Source organism: Aspergillus heteromorphus, assembly GCF_003184545.1.
Source record: "Aspergillus heteromorphus CBS 117.55 chromosome Unknown BO70scaffold_4, whole genome shotgun sequence".
NCBI lineage: Eukaryota > Fungi > Ascomycota > Eurotiomycetes > Eurotiales > Aspergillaceae > Aspergillus > Aspergillus heteromorphus.
In genome coordinates this window covers 160776-178367 of record NW_020290409.1, presented here as the reverse complement: position 1 = coordinate 178367, position 17592 = coordinate 160776, and the positions used below count along the sequence as shown (strand labels likewise).

The 17592-nt window shown below is 52.4% G+C and overlaps 6 protein-coding genes across 6 annotated transcripts; 4 read left to right on the top strand and 2 right to left on the bottom strand.

Moving 5' to 3' along the window:
- Positions 1-748: 748 nt before the first annotated feature.
- On the bottom strand, positions 749-3187 carry BO70DRAFT_393484 (uncharacterized protein; the record flags this gene model as incomplete). The annotated part of the gene is made up of 2 exons (XM_025546373.1): positions 749-1009; positions 3005-3187. The coding sequence occupies 2 exons, from the start codon at positions 3185-3187 to the stop codon at positions 749-751; spliced, it is 444 nt and encodes a 147-aa protein (XP_025402151.1).
- A 193-nt stretch (positions 3188-3380) lies between these two features.
- BO70DRAFT_417851 (uncharacterized protein) lies at positions 3381-4184 on the top strand (the record flags this gene model as incomplete). Its single annotated transcript, XM_025547432.1, has 1 exon — positions 3381-4184. One exon carries the CDS (start codon positions 3381-3383, stop codon positions 4182-4184), a length of 804 nt encoding a protein of 267 aa, XP_025402150.1.
- A 280-nt stretch (positions 4185-4464) lies between these two features.
- On the top strand, positions 4465-6078 carry BO70DRAFT_417850 (uncharacterized protein; the record flags this gene model as incomplete). The annotated part of the gene is made up of 1 exon (XM_025547431.1): positions 4465-6078. One exon carries the CDS (start codon positions 4465-4467, stop codon positions 6076-6078), a length of 1614 nt encoding a protein of 537 aa, XP_025402149.1.
- A 2631-nt stretch (positions 6079-8709) lies between these two features.
- On the bottom strand, positions 8710-12651 carry BO70DRAFT_417847 (glycoside hydrolase family 55 protein; the record flags this gene model as incomplete). The annotated part of the gene is made up of 1 exon (XM_025547430.1): positions 8710-12651. The coding sequence occupies one exon, from the start codon at positions 12649-12651 to the stop codon at positions 8710-8712; it is 3942 nt and encodes a 1313-aa protein (XP_025402148.1).
- A 654-nt stretch (positions 12652-13305) lies between these two features.
- BO70DRAFT_393479 (CFEM domain-containing protein) lies at positions 13306-14788 on the top strand (the record flags this gene model as incomplete). The annotated part of the gene is made up of 3 exons (XM_025546372.1): positions 13306-13781; positions 13841-14249; positions 14309-14788. The coding sequence occupies 3 exons, from the start codon at positions 13306-13308 to the stop codon at positions 14786-14788; spliced, it is 1365 nt and encodes a 454-aa protein (XP_025402147.1).
- A 1251-nt stretch (positions 14789-16039) lies between these two features.
- On the top strand, positions 16040-16948 carry BO70DRAFT_350219 (uncharacterized protein; the record flags this gene model as incomplete). Its single annotated transcript, XM_025541684.1, has 1 exon — positions 16040-16948. One exon carries the CDS (start codon positions 16040-16042, stop codon positions 16946-16948), a length of 909 nt encoding a protein of 302 aa, XP_025402146.1.
- Between the last annotated feature and the right edge of the window lie 644 nt (positions 16949-17592).

Here is a 17592-nt window from a genome sequence, read left to right as displayed (position 1 = left end):
TATCCGCGGGATGCATCCTTACAAGAGTGACACCTCCTCCCGGGTGTACCTGAGTATATATATGGGATTCTAGGGGTCCGCAGGTAATTGCGGGTAATGTTAGTCTTTTGGCTCAGTGGCAATAACTCCCCTAGGTTGCGGTCTTGCAGTCAGATCTATCAGACCTAATTTTTATATATAATTATATTATTAAGAATAATCTAAAAACTACTGATTATAGTTAGAAATATAAATTTAAATAACTATTTTTTTAATATATCTAATCAGTGATAGAAAATAAAGTTATATTATTAATATTATTATTTATTAACTATATTTAAAACAGCTAAAATACTAAGAGTATAAAATCTAGATTTAATAAATCAGATTCTCTAAAATCATATTTATCAGTACTAATAAAGATAGTACTATAATTTAATTACTATAATTATAAAATAATAATATATTATATTAATATACTAGAGAAAGTTAAATAATATTATAAAAAATTTAAAAATCTGTCTAATAATATATTAAAAATATTTTATAATAATAAATACTTATAATGATAACAGAGATATTTAGAAATTATTAGATAACTCTAAAATAACAAGCTACCAGGCTTATAATTTACTCAAATAGAAAAAATATTCTCACAAAGCAACAGAAACAGTGGATTGATTTGGGTGACAGGGGCCAGGGATCGCGGCGATCAAGTGCCGAGGTGCGGTCACGTGGCCCCGGAGCGGCCACCGCCAACAAATCCCTCCTATTCCACTCTCCACGGGGCTGGTTTGATGGAAACATGGGTCAAATGTGCAAGGATCTTCAGCTTCCGGTCTCCTGCCCATTCGATAACACGGTCGAAATAAGGCGTTTGCTCGAGGTTGTAGGGGAAATTACACCTCTCATCTTGAAATGGCAAAGAAAGTCGCAGTAGATTTGTAACTCTAAGCAGTAGAAGGCCAAGCCAGGCATCTTCGGCATTATCGCCTCCCTGAAGATGTTTTTTCCATACACGAAACATCCGCTGGAATTTCAGGTTAGATTCCCCATATCGAAACAGAGAGGCTCGATAGCAAGGTTCTTTGGGGGGGGGCCATCCAGTTGAGGTCTGTTGCGCCGTTACTCCTCATGGAGACCAGCGTAGCTCAGCTCTAATGAGTGAACTAGGCCAGCGAAGCACGGATTATCAATGACTGTGTAGGTGAACCGACGCAAAGGAAGGTCTTTTGAAGATACATGACCATATCCCAAAGTCGCGAAGTGGTTCATTGGGAGTCGGACATGGTGATAAGGCTGCGAGATGAACAAGGAATAGAATGCTTTTGAGACAAGAACAAGGTGGTAAAAATCATGTGTGTTCAGAAATTGTCCAATATGGAGAAACATTTCGGGGGTAATTCTGTCCGTCATCCTTGCTGAGGTTTCTTGCCAATTTTTCTTGCTATGTTTTGCTCCATGTAAGTGAGGTTTGCCTGTTTCCTTCGGGGAAGAAACCCGCTTAAAACTAAATCCGGCTTATCAGGGACCGAGTGGGGAGAGAAGGAAGATCCGGAGATCTAGATGACCCTGCCACGGACATCCGCCGGCTTACTAGGTCAATTGCATCGGAGGCTCGGAACTGCAAGCGAGATTTACTTCCTTTCCATGGTTAGATCTTTCTGTCCCTGCTCTTCGACCTGAGGCTGGAGCCTGGATCAGAATAGCAGCCCTGTAGTTCCACCATGGATTGCACTTGTAACTCGCAGTATATAGATACGACTCTCTACCGACCGTTCAACCCCACTAAAGGATCAGTCCGCCTCTCTATAGTCCGTGGGATAAGCTAGCATGTATATAGAGTAGCCAGGTCCTCTGTCAGAAAACTTACCATGTCAAGCTTAAGCTTGTTCATAGTGGACAGTACTAGTGAGGGCTAATGGCTCGTACCTTCGGTACCGGAAGGGTTCCGCCAAGCAAGGGCCCCGATTGGGTAGCCATTTCCTGGTGATACAGAAGGGAAATTTCCCTCAAGCTTTCACATGTTCCTAGGTATGGAGCACCAAGTGAATATTGGACAGTGGCAAATTGGACCCTTTGAAGAAAGGGAGCGAAGAGGTCAGTATTGTTGCCCTTGTTAGACGGAAAAATACAGTGTGCCCATATTTGAAATCAGGGGTTTTTCGACAGTTATTACCCGCATATGAGTTTCCTCCTCACGGCACCTTCCTAATCACCAAATCCGTGCAATAGAATCTAGTATGTAATGTGATGTCTCAGATATCCCACCACATATACTCCTCTGCCTCATGATATGGCCCTTGTTGCACACAGAAAAAGTAAAGATCGCGTAGCATCATTGGATAGAATTTTACATATTCAACTCCCTGCATACCAAGCCGGTAACAAATAAACGCGCCGGAAGTATTGCGTTCCACCAAGCCAAACCCCCCCCAATTTGAGCTAAAATGACAACAGTGTAGCGGATAAATTGGTGGATCTGACATGTTCTAGTGCTTATTACTCCTACTCGATGGTGGCGGGCTAGGGCCCAAGTCCCAATTAGGAAGGTGGAAAACGCCACCTGGGTCAACGGTGAGATTAACAAGTGGACTTTAACCAGAACTGGGGACTGTCTGGATCACGTCCTTAGCTATCATAATACAGCTGCTATTTTATGGAGCTTTGATTTTGTATCACATCCAGTTTTTTTTTCCAGCCATAAACATTGTCTGGAATACATTCGACACAGCCTCAAAGTCCTAGCCAAGGTCCATGATCTTTTTTCATGGCTTGGGTGATTATATACCTCTATATTGCCAACGAAACTCACTGCCATCACCATTCCCTGAATTTGGCTCACCGCATATAGCCATCTCGAAAGCTATCCCTGTATCCAGATTGTAATTTTATAAAGTTGCATCTCTAGCTCTTCCACCTATGGGTCTCGGAGAACTGTAACATCCGTGGCCAGGGACAATAAGCACTAGAGACATGGATCCCTGCCCCACTTTCAAACGCCCAGTTTGTCAAATGTACTTACATGCCTCATCTCAGGAGAGACCCATTCGAGTTCGTGCCATCCGCCGCTCTCATAGAGCGTGGTTCTTGTATCGAAAACCTGAACCTCCGAGCCTTGAGGAGCTGAATAACCCTTTCCTGTACCAATTCTGGAGACGGCTAAGGTCATGATCGTGGTCAACGAGGGAAAATCGCTCAGGGGCATAGTGCAGGATCCAAAGCTATGGCCTTTGGTTAGGATGGTATCCCAAATTAGCCCTGTCCGTTGTATCATAAGAATGCCATTGTCTCCCAACTATTGCCATTCCCTTTCCAGGAAACTCAGGTTGTCAGTTTCTTTACGCCTGATCAACATCGCTTATCTTTCCATTTCTCCCCGAGGGACCCTGTCTTGGACAATGAGAGTCTTTCCCATCCTTCTTTATTGGTTCTGTTGCGTCATTGTGGGAAAAGCCGCCGACACTGCCGGGCTGTACGAAGCACTATTTTATTTCTATGCCTACCGGATCGAATATGCCGCTTTTTCGAGTGCGGAGGACCGATATATCGGAACCCACTGCGTGAGTGCGAGCGGGGGGCTCTGCACGTTCAACGAGTTCATCGAGTCTTGGTCGAACAAGAACTACCTACCCAAGGTGTATCTTGCCGCCGGTGACACGGTGTACCCAGCCGTGGAAGGCGCCGACACGGTCTTTGCGGAGATGGAATGGCCGGGAAGTTACATAATCTCGAAGCTCTACAGGGACGCGACGAAGTGGAACTATGAGCACATGCTCGCCGCCATCACCAACCGAGTCCAAGCCGCCAAAGGAGTCATGACCGTCGATTCAGTGCTGCTTCAGAATTCCCGGCGAGCGTTGGAGATTGCCCAAATCAATCGCTGGAATGAAAATCTCCCCAGAACGCAGGAGTCCTTCCAGGAAAGGTTCGAGGGGGTGACGCTGTACGACAAGACTGTGAAAGTGGCAGATGGAACGGTAAAGGTGATCGATTGGGACAAGACAGCAACCGAACAGAGCAAAGTCAGCAAATCCTCGTCTAAGGACCTGCTGAAACGGTATAAGAAATGGGCTGGTAGCAACAAGGCATCAGAATACTTGCATCACCAGAATATCATGAGGAACGTGGTGACATATCGAAATGTGCTGGGGTGCGGATCTTCTTGCTCAGCCGTGGCCCAGAAATTCAAGGATCTAAGTTGAAATTCCAAAGCAGGGCTAGATGTTATTAGCCCCAACTAGTGTTTACTTAGTGTTATGTTCTCAACGTCAGCTCTAGTTCAGTTCTAGTGTATTATTGGCCTGACAGCCCTGTATAATACTGTACGGTAATTGTCACTTAATCCATTTCATCGCCACTAGTGTAAGACTACCTGTGTTTGAATAAATACTTGGCTGTGCACTCGGCGACCTTCCACTATTACTATCAACACTGCACCACACCACCGCTACCACCATCACCATATGCCATCCCCTCCAAAGCATGCACCTGACCGATCTCCCACCCGAGATTAGTATTCTCATCGCCCGACTTCTTGCTTCTCATGACCTCTTCCAACTGGTCCTTGTTTCTAAAACATGCTGGTCGCGGTTTACCCCTCAGCTCTACCACCATGTCATTCTGCCATTGAATATGTGGGAGGCAGCGGGCTTCGAGCGTATGAAGAACATGAAACTGCCCGTTCGTCGGTTTACGCAGACTCTGATTGAGAACCCGGTTCTGGCGGAGATGATTCATATCCTAGAGCTATACCCATCGCGCTGTGAGGGCAACAAATGGCGCGGCCGGCTGCCGCCCCTTAAGAAACTCCAACCGGAAAGCTATCGCGCCTCGATGCTCCCCTACAGCGACGCAAACGCCAAATCCCGACGAAAAGCGCGATTCAATGCCTGGAAGCGCGATCTTTCGTCCCACTCGGATCGGTACGAGGACGCTTGGGTGGCGCTCCTGCTCGTCCAACTGCGCAATCTGCAGCAGCTCGCCATGGAGATCCCCGAGGAGCGCAGCTTCTACGATGCGTCCCGCCGGCTGACGACCAATGTAGACCGCGTGATCCACTGGGCGCAAAACCCCCGACTGGGGATCCTGACCCGGCTTACCGACGTGCGGCTGCGCTTCGGTCCGATCTATCAGGGCATGGGCGGCTTCGAGGCCATCCTCATTCATCGGTTACTCCCTTATCTGAAGATTCCCTCGCTCCGCAGGTTCTTTGTATGCGATCCGATCGAATCCACGACGCCGACTACGGCCATGGCCATGCAGCTCACTGAGAAGGCTGCGTCACTGCCTCTGACGCATCTTCGGCTCCAGCCTGTAGGAGAGCCGCTGACCAGCCTACCGTATCTGCTGTCCATGTTCTCGGGCCTTGAATCGTTCACTCTGATTCAGGATGATCACGGCAGCCAGTACTGTCGGTCTGGCAACGGCCACCATGACCTGCTGGACACCTCGAGCTTCTACGCGCCTCTGCTACGATTCCAGCACTCCCTCCGGAACCTTCACATTACGTTCGCGCGGGATATCCGGATCTGGCAGGCCCCGACGTTGCCGCGGCCCAGCTTCCTAGGGTCGCTGCGCGATTTCTCCGTCCTCGAGACGATCCGCATGCGCTGGGCGGACCTGGTACCATTCGACGAGCACGGTTCGCAAGGCGCCCCTTTGGTACCGCTGCGGTCCCTCCTGCCGCCGGCTCTGCGATCTCTGTTTATCGACGACTGTCTGGTCCATTCGCTGACAGTGCTCTGCTCTGAACTGGGTGACCTGGCCGGTTCGCTCCCCGGTGGTCCTTGCCCGCGCCTAGAACGACTCGACATCCGGTCTGCCTATCGAGAGCAGGAGCCAGGTGGGTGTCTTTGGTGCAGCCCGAATCCAGCATCACCCGTTAAATCAGTCCAGGGGGCTGACGCTATTCTTGAAGAGCGACTGATCCCGCTGAAGGAGCGGTTTCGCGAAGTCGGGGTCCATTTTCGCGTGGTTGCGCACAGAACGCCGGATACTTATGCTACCCTTGATGAGCAACGGCAGCAGCTGGAGGAAGGGGGGATTGGAGAGCATAGGTGGCTCGCTGGAGACGGAACCGACCTTTGGCGGCGCTAATTCATCACGCTCAGTCCTTTTCAAAACACGACTGGTTTCGAATTGTGTAGCCGAGAGCGGCTGCGGATTCTGTAACTTTAATCGCCATAAAAAATTCATTACAACCATTCAGGCTGCCCAAATGAGGAGTGCATAGGTTTGCTGGCATTGTTTGTGCTGAATCGTCGTGCGTAATATCCCGAAGGATTCCCAAACCATCATGGACGGACCGACTGCGTTTTGGATTCTAGGCTTCCTTCAATGCGAAATGCATTGGGACTCCCGAATAAGTGCGGAATACTCCCATTCTCCGCTCAGGAAAGATCCGTATTTCTTCACCGAGCCTCTGGGTCTCTGTTCGTCAGCTATGTCGGTATCGATATGCTCGGGTCGACGAAGACCTGGGATCCCGCTTCCTCGTGCACTCACACATTGATTTATCGGCGGCGTTATCGATCTCCAGCTCCCGTGTTGTGTAATTCTTCTGCATCGATGCGCTTGGGTTGATACGGATGACATTGTGGTCGGTGTGTATTATTTTCTGCAAGACCTTTTCCGAAGGTGACCGGCTTTTCGGAGAGAGCTTATCGTTGAGTTTGTCGCGCGGGATGTTTTTTTGGTCTAGTTGCTCCCGTCCTATATTAACTCCATGTTCTGTAAGACATAAGGGTAAGTGAAAAGGGGAGTGAAGTTAGGGTTCGGCTCCGGGTTGGACAGCACGGGCCGTGGCTTCCGTGCCGATCGACCAATGGGAAGCCGACCGAACAACCAACAGAAAGTATCCTATGATAGAATTAAAATGAAAATCCGGCAGGAAAAACAAAGTTATGACCCCTGGGCAGTTACCGGTAGTTGGGCTCGAGATGGGCCTGTTCTCGTCAACAGAGCGATCCCTCATCCCCATCTCCGTTGCCAGAAGGAGTGCTGCGCCTCAAGCCAGAATTAACAAGGGGGCCGACAAATCCAGTTAGTACCCCATCAGTCATTGAATAGGTTCGATGTTCGGTCAAGCCTTTTAAAGCCATGTCGGGGGCCTAGCCCAAGTACCGGTAACTGCGCAGCCGATGTAGAAAACGGTACGTAGCTGCCTATCTAGTCGCAGACTGTCACCGGCAGGCGCTAAGCTCTACACAGAACCCGCTTTATCATCCTCAGACGGTACTTATTGCTAACTACGGATCATCTGAGAGACACTTTGCCAATGAAGGGACTGATATTGGCTCTCTGCATGGCTCCAGCCTATACGGCGGGTATCAGTGAAGGCCTCGCTCGGCCGCGCAACAGGCGCCAAACCGAACTGGGACCCCGCTGGCTCCGACAGATGATCGACTGGTACGGGGTTTAAATCTGGCGTAGGGAATAGCCTCAGGGTTGCAGTAACCCACATAGCCAATTCCCGAGCCCAGTAAATCGCGGTCCGTTCCAAAAAAAAAAAAAAAAAAAAAAACCACCATCGATCGGCGGGGAGTGTATTTTTGCGGCGGGAGTGACCCACTTCGGGATTATTGTGGAGCTGCAAGATCGGCGATTCGGGGTTCCTGTCAATTCACCCCCGGTGCTAGTTTTTTGTTGGCTCCACTGCGTAGTTATTGCATGGGTCGTGGATGATGGGTGGGTTTCTAAATAATCTACGATCTTTCATCCCGAAAATGGTTATTCGATGCGTTTACCATGGGAATAAATGCGATCCCAGCTCAAAAAGGTCTCGTCTGCTTTCTGGCTTCGCAGCGTGCTCGATCCATTTACCCTCCTTGGCATCGCCCTGGATATCTTCGGCCAACTCGTAATGTTCGAATTGCTTGTCCTCCGTGTCATGTTCTGCACTGCGTCGCAGCCAGCCACACTCGATGACCAGAAGGCTGGCCCCGTCGCCGGGAAGGAAAGACCTCGAAGGAAACACCCTCCAAGAACTTCCGACAAACCTACGGACGAGTCCACCGAAAACGACAACGAGCGACGTAAATTAATGGAACAATCCGGCCATCTGCCAATCAGATTTCGTTACTAGAAGAATGAATACCATTATGTCCAACCGTACCAATTACTTCAGGAGTGATGGAGATACCAGGCAAGGTGGCCGATTGGTTCATGGGATATCGAGTATTGAAGAGGTCGAAGAACCATGGATGCGTCCGAGCAGCCTCTAGTCCTTGGCCATCGACCACCAATCCCAACTTCGGCTTTCCTCGTCAGTGATTGAAACCTGTTCACAAATAGAATTAATCAGTAAATGTCCTTTTTCCTTCTCTGCACGCGGGACATGTCCATGGCTCCTCGGACAGGGTGTTGCATTTGTGACCGGAAAACGGCTACAAACGTTGGTACTCGCCGCCAGGGTGTGTACACACGGGTGGAGAAGGTGCCAATGCTGGAAGCTGATTAGAACCTACGTGCTTGTGCGCAACATACATATAACTGCTACCATCAGATCTCCGGCATAACTCAAGCAATGAACATCAAACAGAAATCCCCATTATTCACTCCGATGGCAGATCATCGTATATTCAACAATATCTAATCTATTGTGGTCGAGAACACGACGATATCTAGAGAAATCCGAGGAATACGGAGAGGAAAGGTAAGCTAATCATACCCATTCACCCTAGGGCTCATATCGAGAGGAGACTAGGGGGTCGAGTCGTGATCGACCCTCTAGATGTCACAAGTGATCTTGGTAAGATCAGTAAAGCTCTCCTCCTCCTCCTTGAAGTCCTTCCCGATACTCTCGAGGTCATCCTCGGTGAGTTCGCGAGCCGCGGCAGCCGTCTCCGCGAAGTCATCGTCGTCCTTCAGGCCGCCACCGGCAATCAGTCCCAAGAGGACCATGGGGGCGGAGGTCGGGTCGGACACGATACTCTGGATGCCCAGAGCGACGTTGCCGGTGGCAGCGACGGTTTCAAAAGCGCCGTCGAGGAGCTCCAACTCGGGCGTGATATCATCGAGGAAGGGGACGAAGGCGAACACAATGCCCAGGATCTCGAGAATGAGTTTGATCTTGTCCTCCTTGGCCTGTTTCTCACCGATAGCTTTGACGCTGGCCATGGAGGCGACAGCCTGGTTGAGCATGAAGACGGGGAGGGAGAAGGTTGAGATCAGGTCTTGCGAGGCGCCGGTCCAGGCGCCGAGGTTGAGGTCCATGTTTCGCGCCAGGATGTTGTTCTTGAGCTTGCCGATCGAGGGGAGAGCGGCCGTGATGATGTCCTTGGGGTTGGAGACGTCGATCTTGCTGGATTTGACGGCCTGGGGGAGGCCGACGTAGCGGTAGTCGGTGCCAGAGGAGCATTCGCCGGGGATGCAGTGGCCAATCTCGTGGACGGGGCCGCCCTTGTCGACGAACTCCACCCAGCTGCTGTTGATGCCGTAGGTGCTGTAGAGCTCGTCGTAGAAGCCCGTCGCGTTCTTCAGGGTGTAGGTCATGATGTACGAGGTCGCGCCCGACAGCTGGGTGTACCGGAAGGGGCAGGTCTGGGTCGAGGTCGGTCCATATCCCTCGCAGGTACAGTCGAAGTACTTGTTGCCGGCGCCGCCGTCGGGCTGGTTGGGGGTGGACGCCGCCATGAAGGCGTCGATGGCGTCGGGGACCATCTCCCGGACGTATTGCTGGTAGTACTTGAAGTACTTGTCGTAGTCCTTGTTGGCCGCGGTGTAGTTGTACATGGTGGTGTTCAGGGTGTAGAAGAGGGTGCCGAGGGCGTAGTAGGGCATGCATTGGTCTGGGTAGTCGGACGCCGCGGAATTGAGGTCTTCGACTGTGGCGTACGTCTTGGACAGATCGCATTTCCAGGTGGACAGGCACGCCGCCTCGGTCGAGTTGACAGGGCACGAGAGGACCTCTTGCTCGTAGTCGTCCAGGTAGGCGGCCAGGGCGCTCCAGTAGGGATGCGCCATGGCCTGCGTGTTGTTCTTGGCCAGGATGATGTCGTTTTCGGCCGTGTTACTGATCATCTCCACCGCTCCGATGGTGATCAGGTTCCAGAAATAGAGGCCCCCGTTGTCGCCCGAGTCCAGGACCAGCCGCTGCTGGCAGTTCTGGGTATCGACGCAGGTCTCCAGGTAGTCGTCGTACCAGGAGTAGAGACCGGCACCCGCGACAGTCAGGTTGGTGTTTTCTTTCATGATGACGGCCCACGCGAAATCGCACATCTCGGCCGTCGCGTTGCAGGTGGAGTCGGGGAATTCGGGATCATTGGTGAACAGGCCCATGGAGCTGTTGAAAGGGCCGGGGGACTCGGTCGAGTCCGTGGCCTGGAAGTACGGCGATTCGGTCTGGATCATGCCCGCCAGGGTGTTGGTGGCGTTGGCGAAGTTGTACTGATACAGCATCGAGTGCTCCGAGGCCGTGCCGTACAGCCAGGTTGGCCCAGAGGTCGAGTCAAGCAGGAAGCCTCGAGCAACGGCCACGGTGATCTGCGTGTTATCCGCGTCATCGATGTCGTGGTCGGCCACCCACAGCCACATGTTCTCGAAGTAGCCATTGGAGCCTGCCGTCATGTGCAGAATCATGGACGCGGCCACACAGCCTGACTCGATGGAGCCACTGGCAGGGCATTCGGCCACCTGCAGCTTGGTGCCGTACGCACCACCCACCCGGAAGTGCGAGTCCCACATGCCCACCGAGCCCTGACTCTCGGCCTGGACATTCCATTCGACCATGATCAATCCCGGCAGCTCCCCGATGGAGGTGAACAGGATGTCGCTGATCTCCACCGTGCCCACGTCGCCGGCATTTCCCACCTGGATCATGGGTTTGGGATCGGTCATGTTGGCAAAGTAATCGCCCGAGGCGACGAGCTGAGACCAGACCTGGCCGGTGATGCGTGCCTTGGCTGGAATGACAATGGTCTCGGTGATCAGGTACGAGCCCGGGGGGAAGTAGATCAGGTTGTCGGTGGTGGCCAGGGCCAACGCCGCGACAATGGCGGCCGTATCGTCCGTCGATCCATCGCCAGTGGCGCCGTGGTCTGTGACGCTGACAATGTCATCCACCGATAAGATCTCGTACTGAGGGCGGTTCTTGTAGAAGTAGGTCTCTCGGTAGATGATCTCGTCGTCGCCGAGCAGAGGGCTCGGGGGGGTCTGAACGTTCACAGAGTAGGATCCAAAGGCCTGCGAGCTCAGGTCCTTGATGTTTCCAATGATCACAAAGTCCACGTCACCTTCGGGAAGGTCGAGGTTGGTGTCGTCCGTGAAGGCGACCATGGTGTCGACCCCGTTCACTCCGATATTATCCAGAGTGATGATGCTGGTGTCCAGAATAGTCGACTCCTGGAACTTGGCCTCGATTGCAGTGGTGGTTTCATCGAACATGGTATCCAGGATGTAAGTCGACCCGGCCTGTTGGCCCGTGGGATCCTCAGGGTCGATCAGGCTGATTCCCACCGGTGCGCTCGTGAGGTACATGTCGGCCCAGGTCCATCCCCAGTCCCAGAGCAGGCAGATGTTGGCCTTCGTCTGACTGGAGATCTGGAAGCCGCGGACCGTGTACTGTTGATTGCCCCCGTAGATTCCATACTGGCCGCCGACGATGGAGCAGCCTGACATGAACCCGCCACTGCCGTTCTCGGTGTATATCCCCATCTGGGTGGTTCCGGAGGCGTCACTCGCCGTGATGTACACGTTGGTCAGCGATGTCGCCTGGGCGACTTGCCAGTGGAGTCCAGCAGCATAGGCGGTGGTGGTGTCATGGATGTCGATGATGAGGTTTCGGACCTGGCGATAGAAGTTCGATTGCTCCACATACCACTCATCACCATTGTCGTTCGGGATGTAGACATCACTCTGGATGGCGCCGAGGCCGATGAACGAAGGAGAGGTCTTGATGGTTGGAAGGTCATTGGGGTTTCCCACGAGTTGGGAGTAGTAGGAGGCATTGATGGGGGAGGAGATGAGGTACGTGCCGGGAGGGAAGTAGATGAACGTGCCCTTGACCGAGGAGGACTCGCAGCCCTCCTCACAGCTACCCCCATAGGCAATGGCAGCGTTGATCGCATCGGTATCATCGGTCACTCCATCGCCCTTGGCACCAAACAGGGAGTCCGTGACGTCTCGGTAGACGGGGTAGGACGGGTCCCATCCCATGGGGGGAACTCCGTGAGACACCAGCGACGGCCAGTAGCTCGAGTCATCGTCCCGTTTGGTGATTGTGAGGGGCTTGGGCAACTTGGTGAACTCGCTGTAGCTTTTGTAGAGGGTGCCGTTGGCCAGTTGTTGGGCTGCATGGCGTTCGGCCAGCAGGGCAGCCGCAGCCCGCAACTTGGCATCCAACACGGGGGCTTCCGGTTCATCGGACCTCTTGCGCGTGGACGATGCATTTGTCCCCGAGGGTCGGGTCTCGTAGGTGTTGCGCTTCGGGTTGGCCACCCGGTAGGCGTTGTACCTGGACTGCTGGGCTACGGCCGAGGCCACCAGCTTCCGGGCCTCCTGGAGGGTACTGCTCGAAACATTGAGGGAGCTCGGGGTGGGAGGATCCGCGAGTGCCCGGCGTTGATGCCACAGGTGAAAGGGAGGGTCTGCTGCAGAAGAAGCAGCGACGAGGGTGAGAAGATAGAATAGGAAAGCCAAAAGAGGGAGACGGTTGGAAAATACGGCCGCCATGGTTCCTCTCATGCAAAGAACGATGGACGAGAGAGAGGAACCGACGGGTGAATGAAGGTGTTGGGTCAAATGACCAAAGAGCAACGCACAGGTGAAGGAATGACTGAGTGAGTGAGTGAGTGGAATGAAGATGGGCCTTGGCTTCCCATGCACCAAGACTTGGGGGTGGAATATTTATAGCCAGAAAGCTGGTGAGCCCCTGGCCGGAGTCCGTACTCGACAGGACAATGTCATCCGAGGCTGAGCAATCCGTACACAGAGTCCCTGACTGCTGCTATCCGGCCAGGATTGACGGCTCATCCAATCTCGGCTGACTCTGTCGATAGGGCTCGTTCAGGATCCTGCAGGCTCCGGAGTAAGCAATACCCACCCGTATCCCCACCCTGCAGCCTAACCAGCAGACTATCATCAACACCCTTCCGCCCTAATTTCTGACCCTTCGCCGCTACGATCCTTCGGTGGATCCCGCATGCACCTCAGCCCCTGCTTCATCACGGCGGCCCTCGAGCGAGCCCCGGGCCTCCTTTATCCGGTTATATTTATTCACCGGGGTTGCAATTTGCTTCCCATTGCCACCCTCGTTTTTCCTCTCCTCGATTGTAACCGGACGTCTCTTGTTTCACTCTCTGTTGGCTCTCAGACCAACCATCCAAGATGCAATCCGTCTCCCGGCTTTTTTTGCTTGCGTTCGCTTCATTGCCCCTCGCCTTTGGTCAGCTCGAGACCATAGGCGTGGTAACCTCTGGTGTTACCCCGACTAGTACCGCATCATCGACGGTTTTGGCCTCTTCTTCATTGGCAACCTCGAACTCGTCAATCTCGACGCCGCTCACTACGCCAGCGCCCAATGCCACTACCACTACTACTGGGAACCCGCTGGTCCTCACCACGATCTTTACCCAACCTTCGGGATGTAGCGGTGGGATGACCGAGGTGGCATCGTGGGGGACCGAGCTGTGGCAGAACATTGTCAACCCAGTCCCCACGTTGACCTTGTCATCCTGCTATCCCAGCCAGTTCTACTATAGCGCCGTGGCTACTGAGGTGTTGCCCCCATACATCCAGCTGGTCTGCCCCGAAAACTGGGAGACGTACAACGTCACCGAGACATACATCATTTGCTGCCCTGGGTATGTGGTTCGTCTTTCATTGTCGAGAAGATACTGACCGGAGTGTGACTGGTCTTTAGAGGGTATGGGCTGTACGCCCCCAACTATCAGAACACGACCCGTCCTGGGCTGGGTGCCGTGTGCACTTCCGTCATCGGGGCCGATGTGTTGATGGATGTCACCAGCTACAACTCCACGGCGTTTGCAACTGTCATCCCGACGATCGCTGGTGTGAATGGAACCATGGTGTTTGCGACTGCGTTTGATGGAACGGCGGCGACTTCGGTGGTCACTTCGACTTCCACTTCTGCCACTTCCACTGTCCCATCCACCACCAGCACTATTACTCTCACCACTCTCTCTGATACCTCTTCTACTACGTCTTCTACTTCTGTTGCCTCCGTCACCTCGACCCCCTCCACTACCTCTACCACTTCCACCACCGGAACTGCTAGCCTGACAGCGATTTCCCAGCTCCCCAGTTGTGGCGTAAGTCAACTCTCAACTCCTGTCACCAAGAGTCCAATCGGCTAACCCTAGGTCTCCAGCAAACCTGTTTCGATAACATGCTGGCCGAATACGAGACCCTCGGATGTACCACTTCGGACCCCTCCTGCCTCTGCCGGAACATCAACTTCTACTATGGCATCCGGGACTGCTCGAATGCCGCCTGTAGCACGGATAACGCCACCACCGTGCTTGACTTCGAAAGCACTTACTGTGCTTCGGCCATTGCGGCGCAGACCACCTATCCCGTCACTACCTCAACCGCGGCTGCTGCAACCCCGACAGCCCTTTCCGATCTGTCGACATGCGGCCAAACTTGCTTTGACAACATGCTGGCCGAATACGCCACCCTCGGATGTACCAGTGAAACGGACACCGCGTGTCTTTGTGAGAACATTGACTTCTACTATGGCCTTCGCGACTGCTCGGGTCAGGCCTGTGGCAGTGATGAGGCCGCCACCGTGGTCGCCTACGAGAGCTATTACTGTGCTCAGGCCTCGGCCACGGCCGTCAGCAGCTGAGGTGGTTTGGGGTGACCTTCGGGATTGAATTGCTATGGGAGGCGAGCTGTCTACACTATTGATTTCGAGTAAATTAGACTCCCCTGGCGCGGGACCGTAAGCCAACTGTCACCAATCTAATGTTCCTGTGTTTTGACCTGCTGTTCCTTGTTCCGCGTAAATCTCCCGCCCCACCCGGCGCCCTCCAGGCTTCAGCATCAACCCGTCCTGGTCTCTCCACCAGTGCGGAAAGCCATGATCTGCTTCCGGCTCTTCCTCACCTCGTATCTCTCAATTGCCCGCCGTCAGTGCAAGCCCAATCCACCCATCCTGCAAGAATAGCGCCCAACGCCCCTACCATGTGTCTCGGAGTGCCAGCCGGAGCGCCGGGAATGGCCCCCAAACCCCTTATCTTCCGGGGCTCGAATTTGCGCCGCCGGCAGACTAACCGGCTGAAGGATCGACGGGCCCGAGGCAACGGGGCGCTTGCAGGGGCTCGATGCCTCGATTGGATCGGGGAGCGCCCGGGCTCGGAAATTCGACTGGAGCTTGTTTAGTGCGGGAGGCCGGCGCTAAAGTAGTTTAATTGATCCAGGGACCAACACATGCCCTGGACGAACGCTGCAGATACTATTGAGGACCCGCCCTTCCTTCACAACCTTAGCTGCCAAACTAACCGTGCATGCAATCTCGCATGCGACAAGTGCGAGGCTCCTCAGCCTCACAACCACCCTGAATCGGACTAGACCTCCTCGTGCCTTCCTGCGGGATCCTCGCGATATTAATGCCTCTCGCTTGAGGCGACTGAGTCGGGAGGTATCTATCAGGCCTTCCGATGAAGACTCCAGCTGGGGGGTATTCATTTTGCCTCCGCTGTTCTCAGGAGTGAAGAAGGATCGCGACACTTTCCCAATGGGGCATGAAACTCGTATCAACTCTGATTGAGAATGGCAAGAATGGTATGCTAAGTCAAATGACATATGAGGGATAATCCAGGAGACAGTTTCTGCCTCCTTTTTTTTTTTTTTTCCTTTGACCCGTCCCAGATTGGGTTGGTGCTGCGATAATTACAACACTACGCCAGGCTGCCACCTTTTCCTCATATTTCAATTTTACATCTGTCGTTCTCTCTCCCTCTCTCCTTCTGTCTCCCTCAAACTCTTTGTTGCTGTCGCTCTCTTTGTCAATTTCTGTCTGTCACTCCTTTCCTGTCACTCTCTATCTATCGCTTCTTTATCCTCTACACTCTTTCAGCCGTATGTCCTCGTCAACATGAAGCTATTCAATATCCTTCTCCTCTGGTCTTCCGTCCTGTTTACCCACGTTCTTGCCGACAACACCTCTATTGCGTACGAGTTGATCTACTTTTATTACGTATACAAGTTTCAATGGGAATCCGGAGCCGACAAAACCATTGCGGTCGGATGTTCCGCGGCTTATGGGACAGAAGAGATGTGCTATTTCGATGAATTTGCCAAGTATCTCATCGCGAATGGCTGGCCCTATAGCCCTACCACGGATGATCACACCAAGACCCCCACTGCAAGCCAAGCTACCGCATTGAACAAGGATATTCCGCATTCCGCCCGGTTCTCCCTGACCAAGTTGATGGCTGCGTTTTCAAGCGAGAAGGCTATGACCATCGTTTTGGAGAGGGTGTTAGACGCCGCCAACACAGCTCTCGATGTGGAAGGATACGAGCCGGCCAAGGCGGACTTGAAACAGGCAATTGAAATGACCCAAAGGGCCCAAGCAGCACGCTACGATAAATACAACTGGCTGGAAGATCAGGCGCTCGAAGACACTGCCCCGGATGCAGCTGAATATATCGTGAAGGACGGGGCAAACTACGATTGGGATGAAACCTTCGATAAGATTGACGACGCGGTGAACGATGACGAAATTGAGTACGATGAGGGGGAAACGTACAAGGCAGAGCTTCTTAACTTTTCTCAGAACATCGATGCCAGAGTCGAAGCTACCCTTACCTCTCAGAACAAGGATATAACAAAGACCCAGAAGGACGGAATTCTGGAACATCTTCATATCATCAGGTCCTTGGGCACCACCACCAACGAGCTCAATGAACACGTTGTTGCTGAATCTGATGACTCTGGAGATTCCCTCAGAGCCCCATCTCATTGCAGCAGCGATAATATTGAATTCGGAGATTCGGATTAAGTCAGATTCACCGACTGGGTACATCGTCAGATGGTGATGCAAAGGTTTAATTCTGTTGGTGAAAGGACATCCGCTGTTGTGCATAAGCTAGCTATTTTGTTTGCGTATATATACAAAGACTGCGGTTCTGCGGAAGCAAATGCAATATGTATACTAAGTAACTGTACATGATCGTTTTATAATCACATTGTGAAAGACATATTCAACTGCCTTGAACACTACCTATCTCTTCCATGAAACTATCCGATACGTTGTACTTAGTTAGACTCTTACCAGGACAATCAATGTAGGTAAGGACATCTTCCACTTTCATATTTTCACACCTTTCAGGATTAGCTTGCATATCAAGTCAGTAAAATCAAGAATCATATTTCCCTTCCTACATTAGTCTCCTGGCCAGCAGAACCACTGCCCCGTGGACATGATTTCAGGTTTGACGCTTTCTTCCTCTCCTATATGACCTCCTCACCCTCTTCCCTTCACATCTGGGGATTGTTCCACTACAGACTCCTGGTATCTATAACTCAGACATCTCTATTCCATACGTACCTTACCTAGGAGTAGGATTCATAGAGCACGCCACTGCGTCGGCTGAATAGAGAATGCTTTTGAATGTTATACACTCTTCATTTAAACTACCTGCA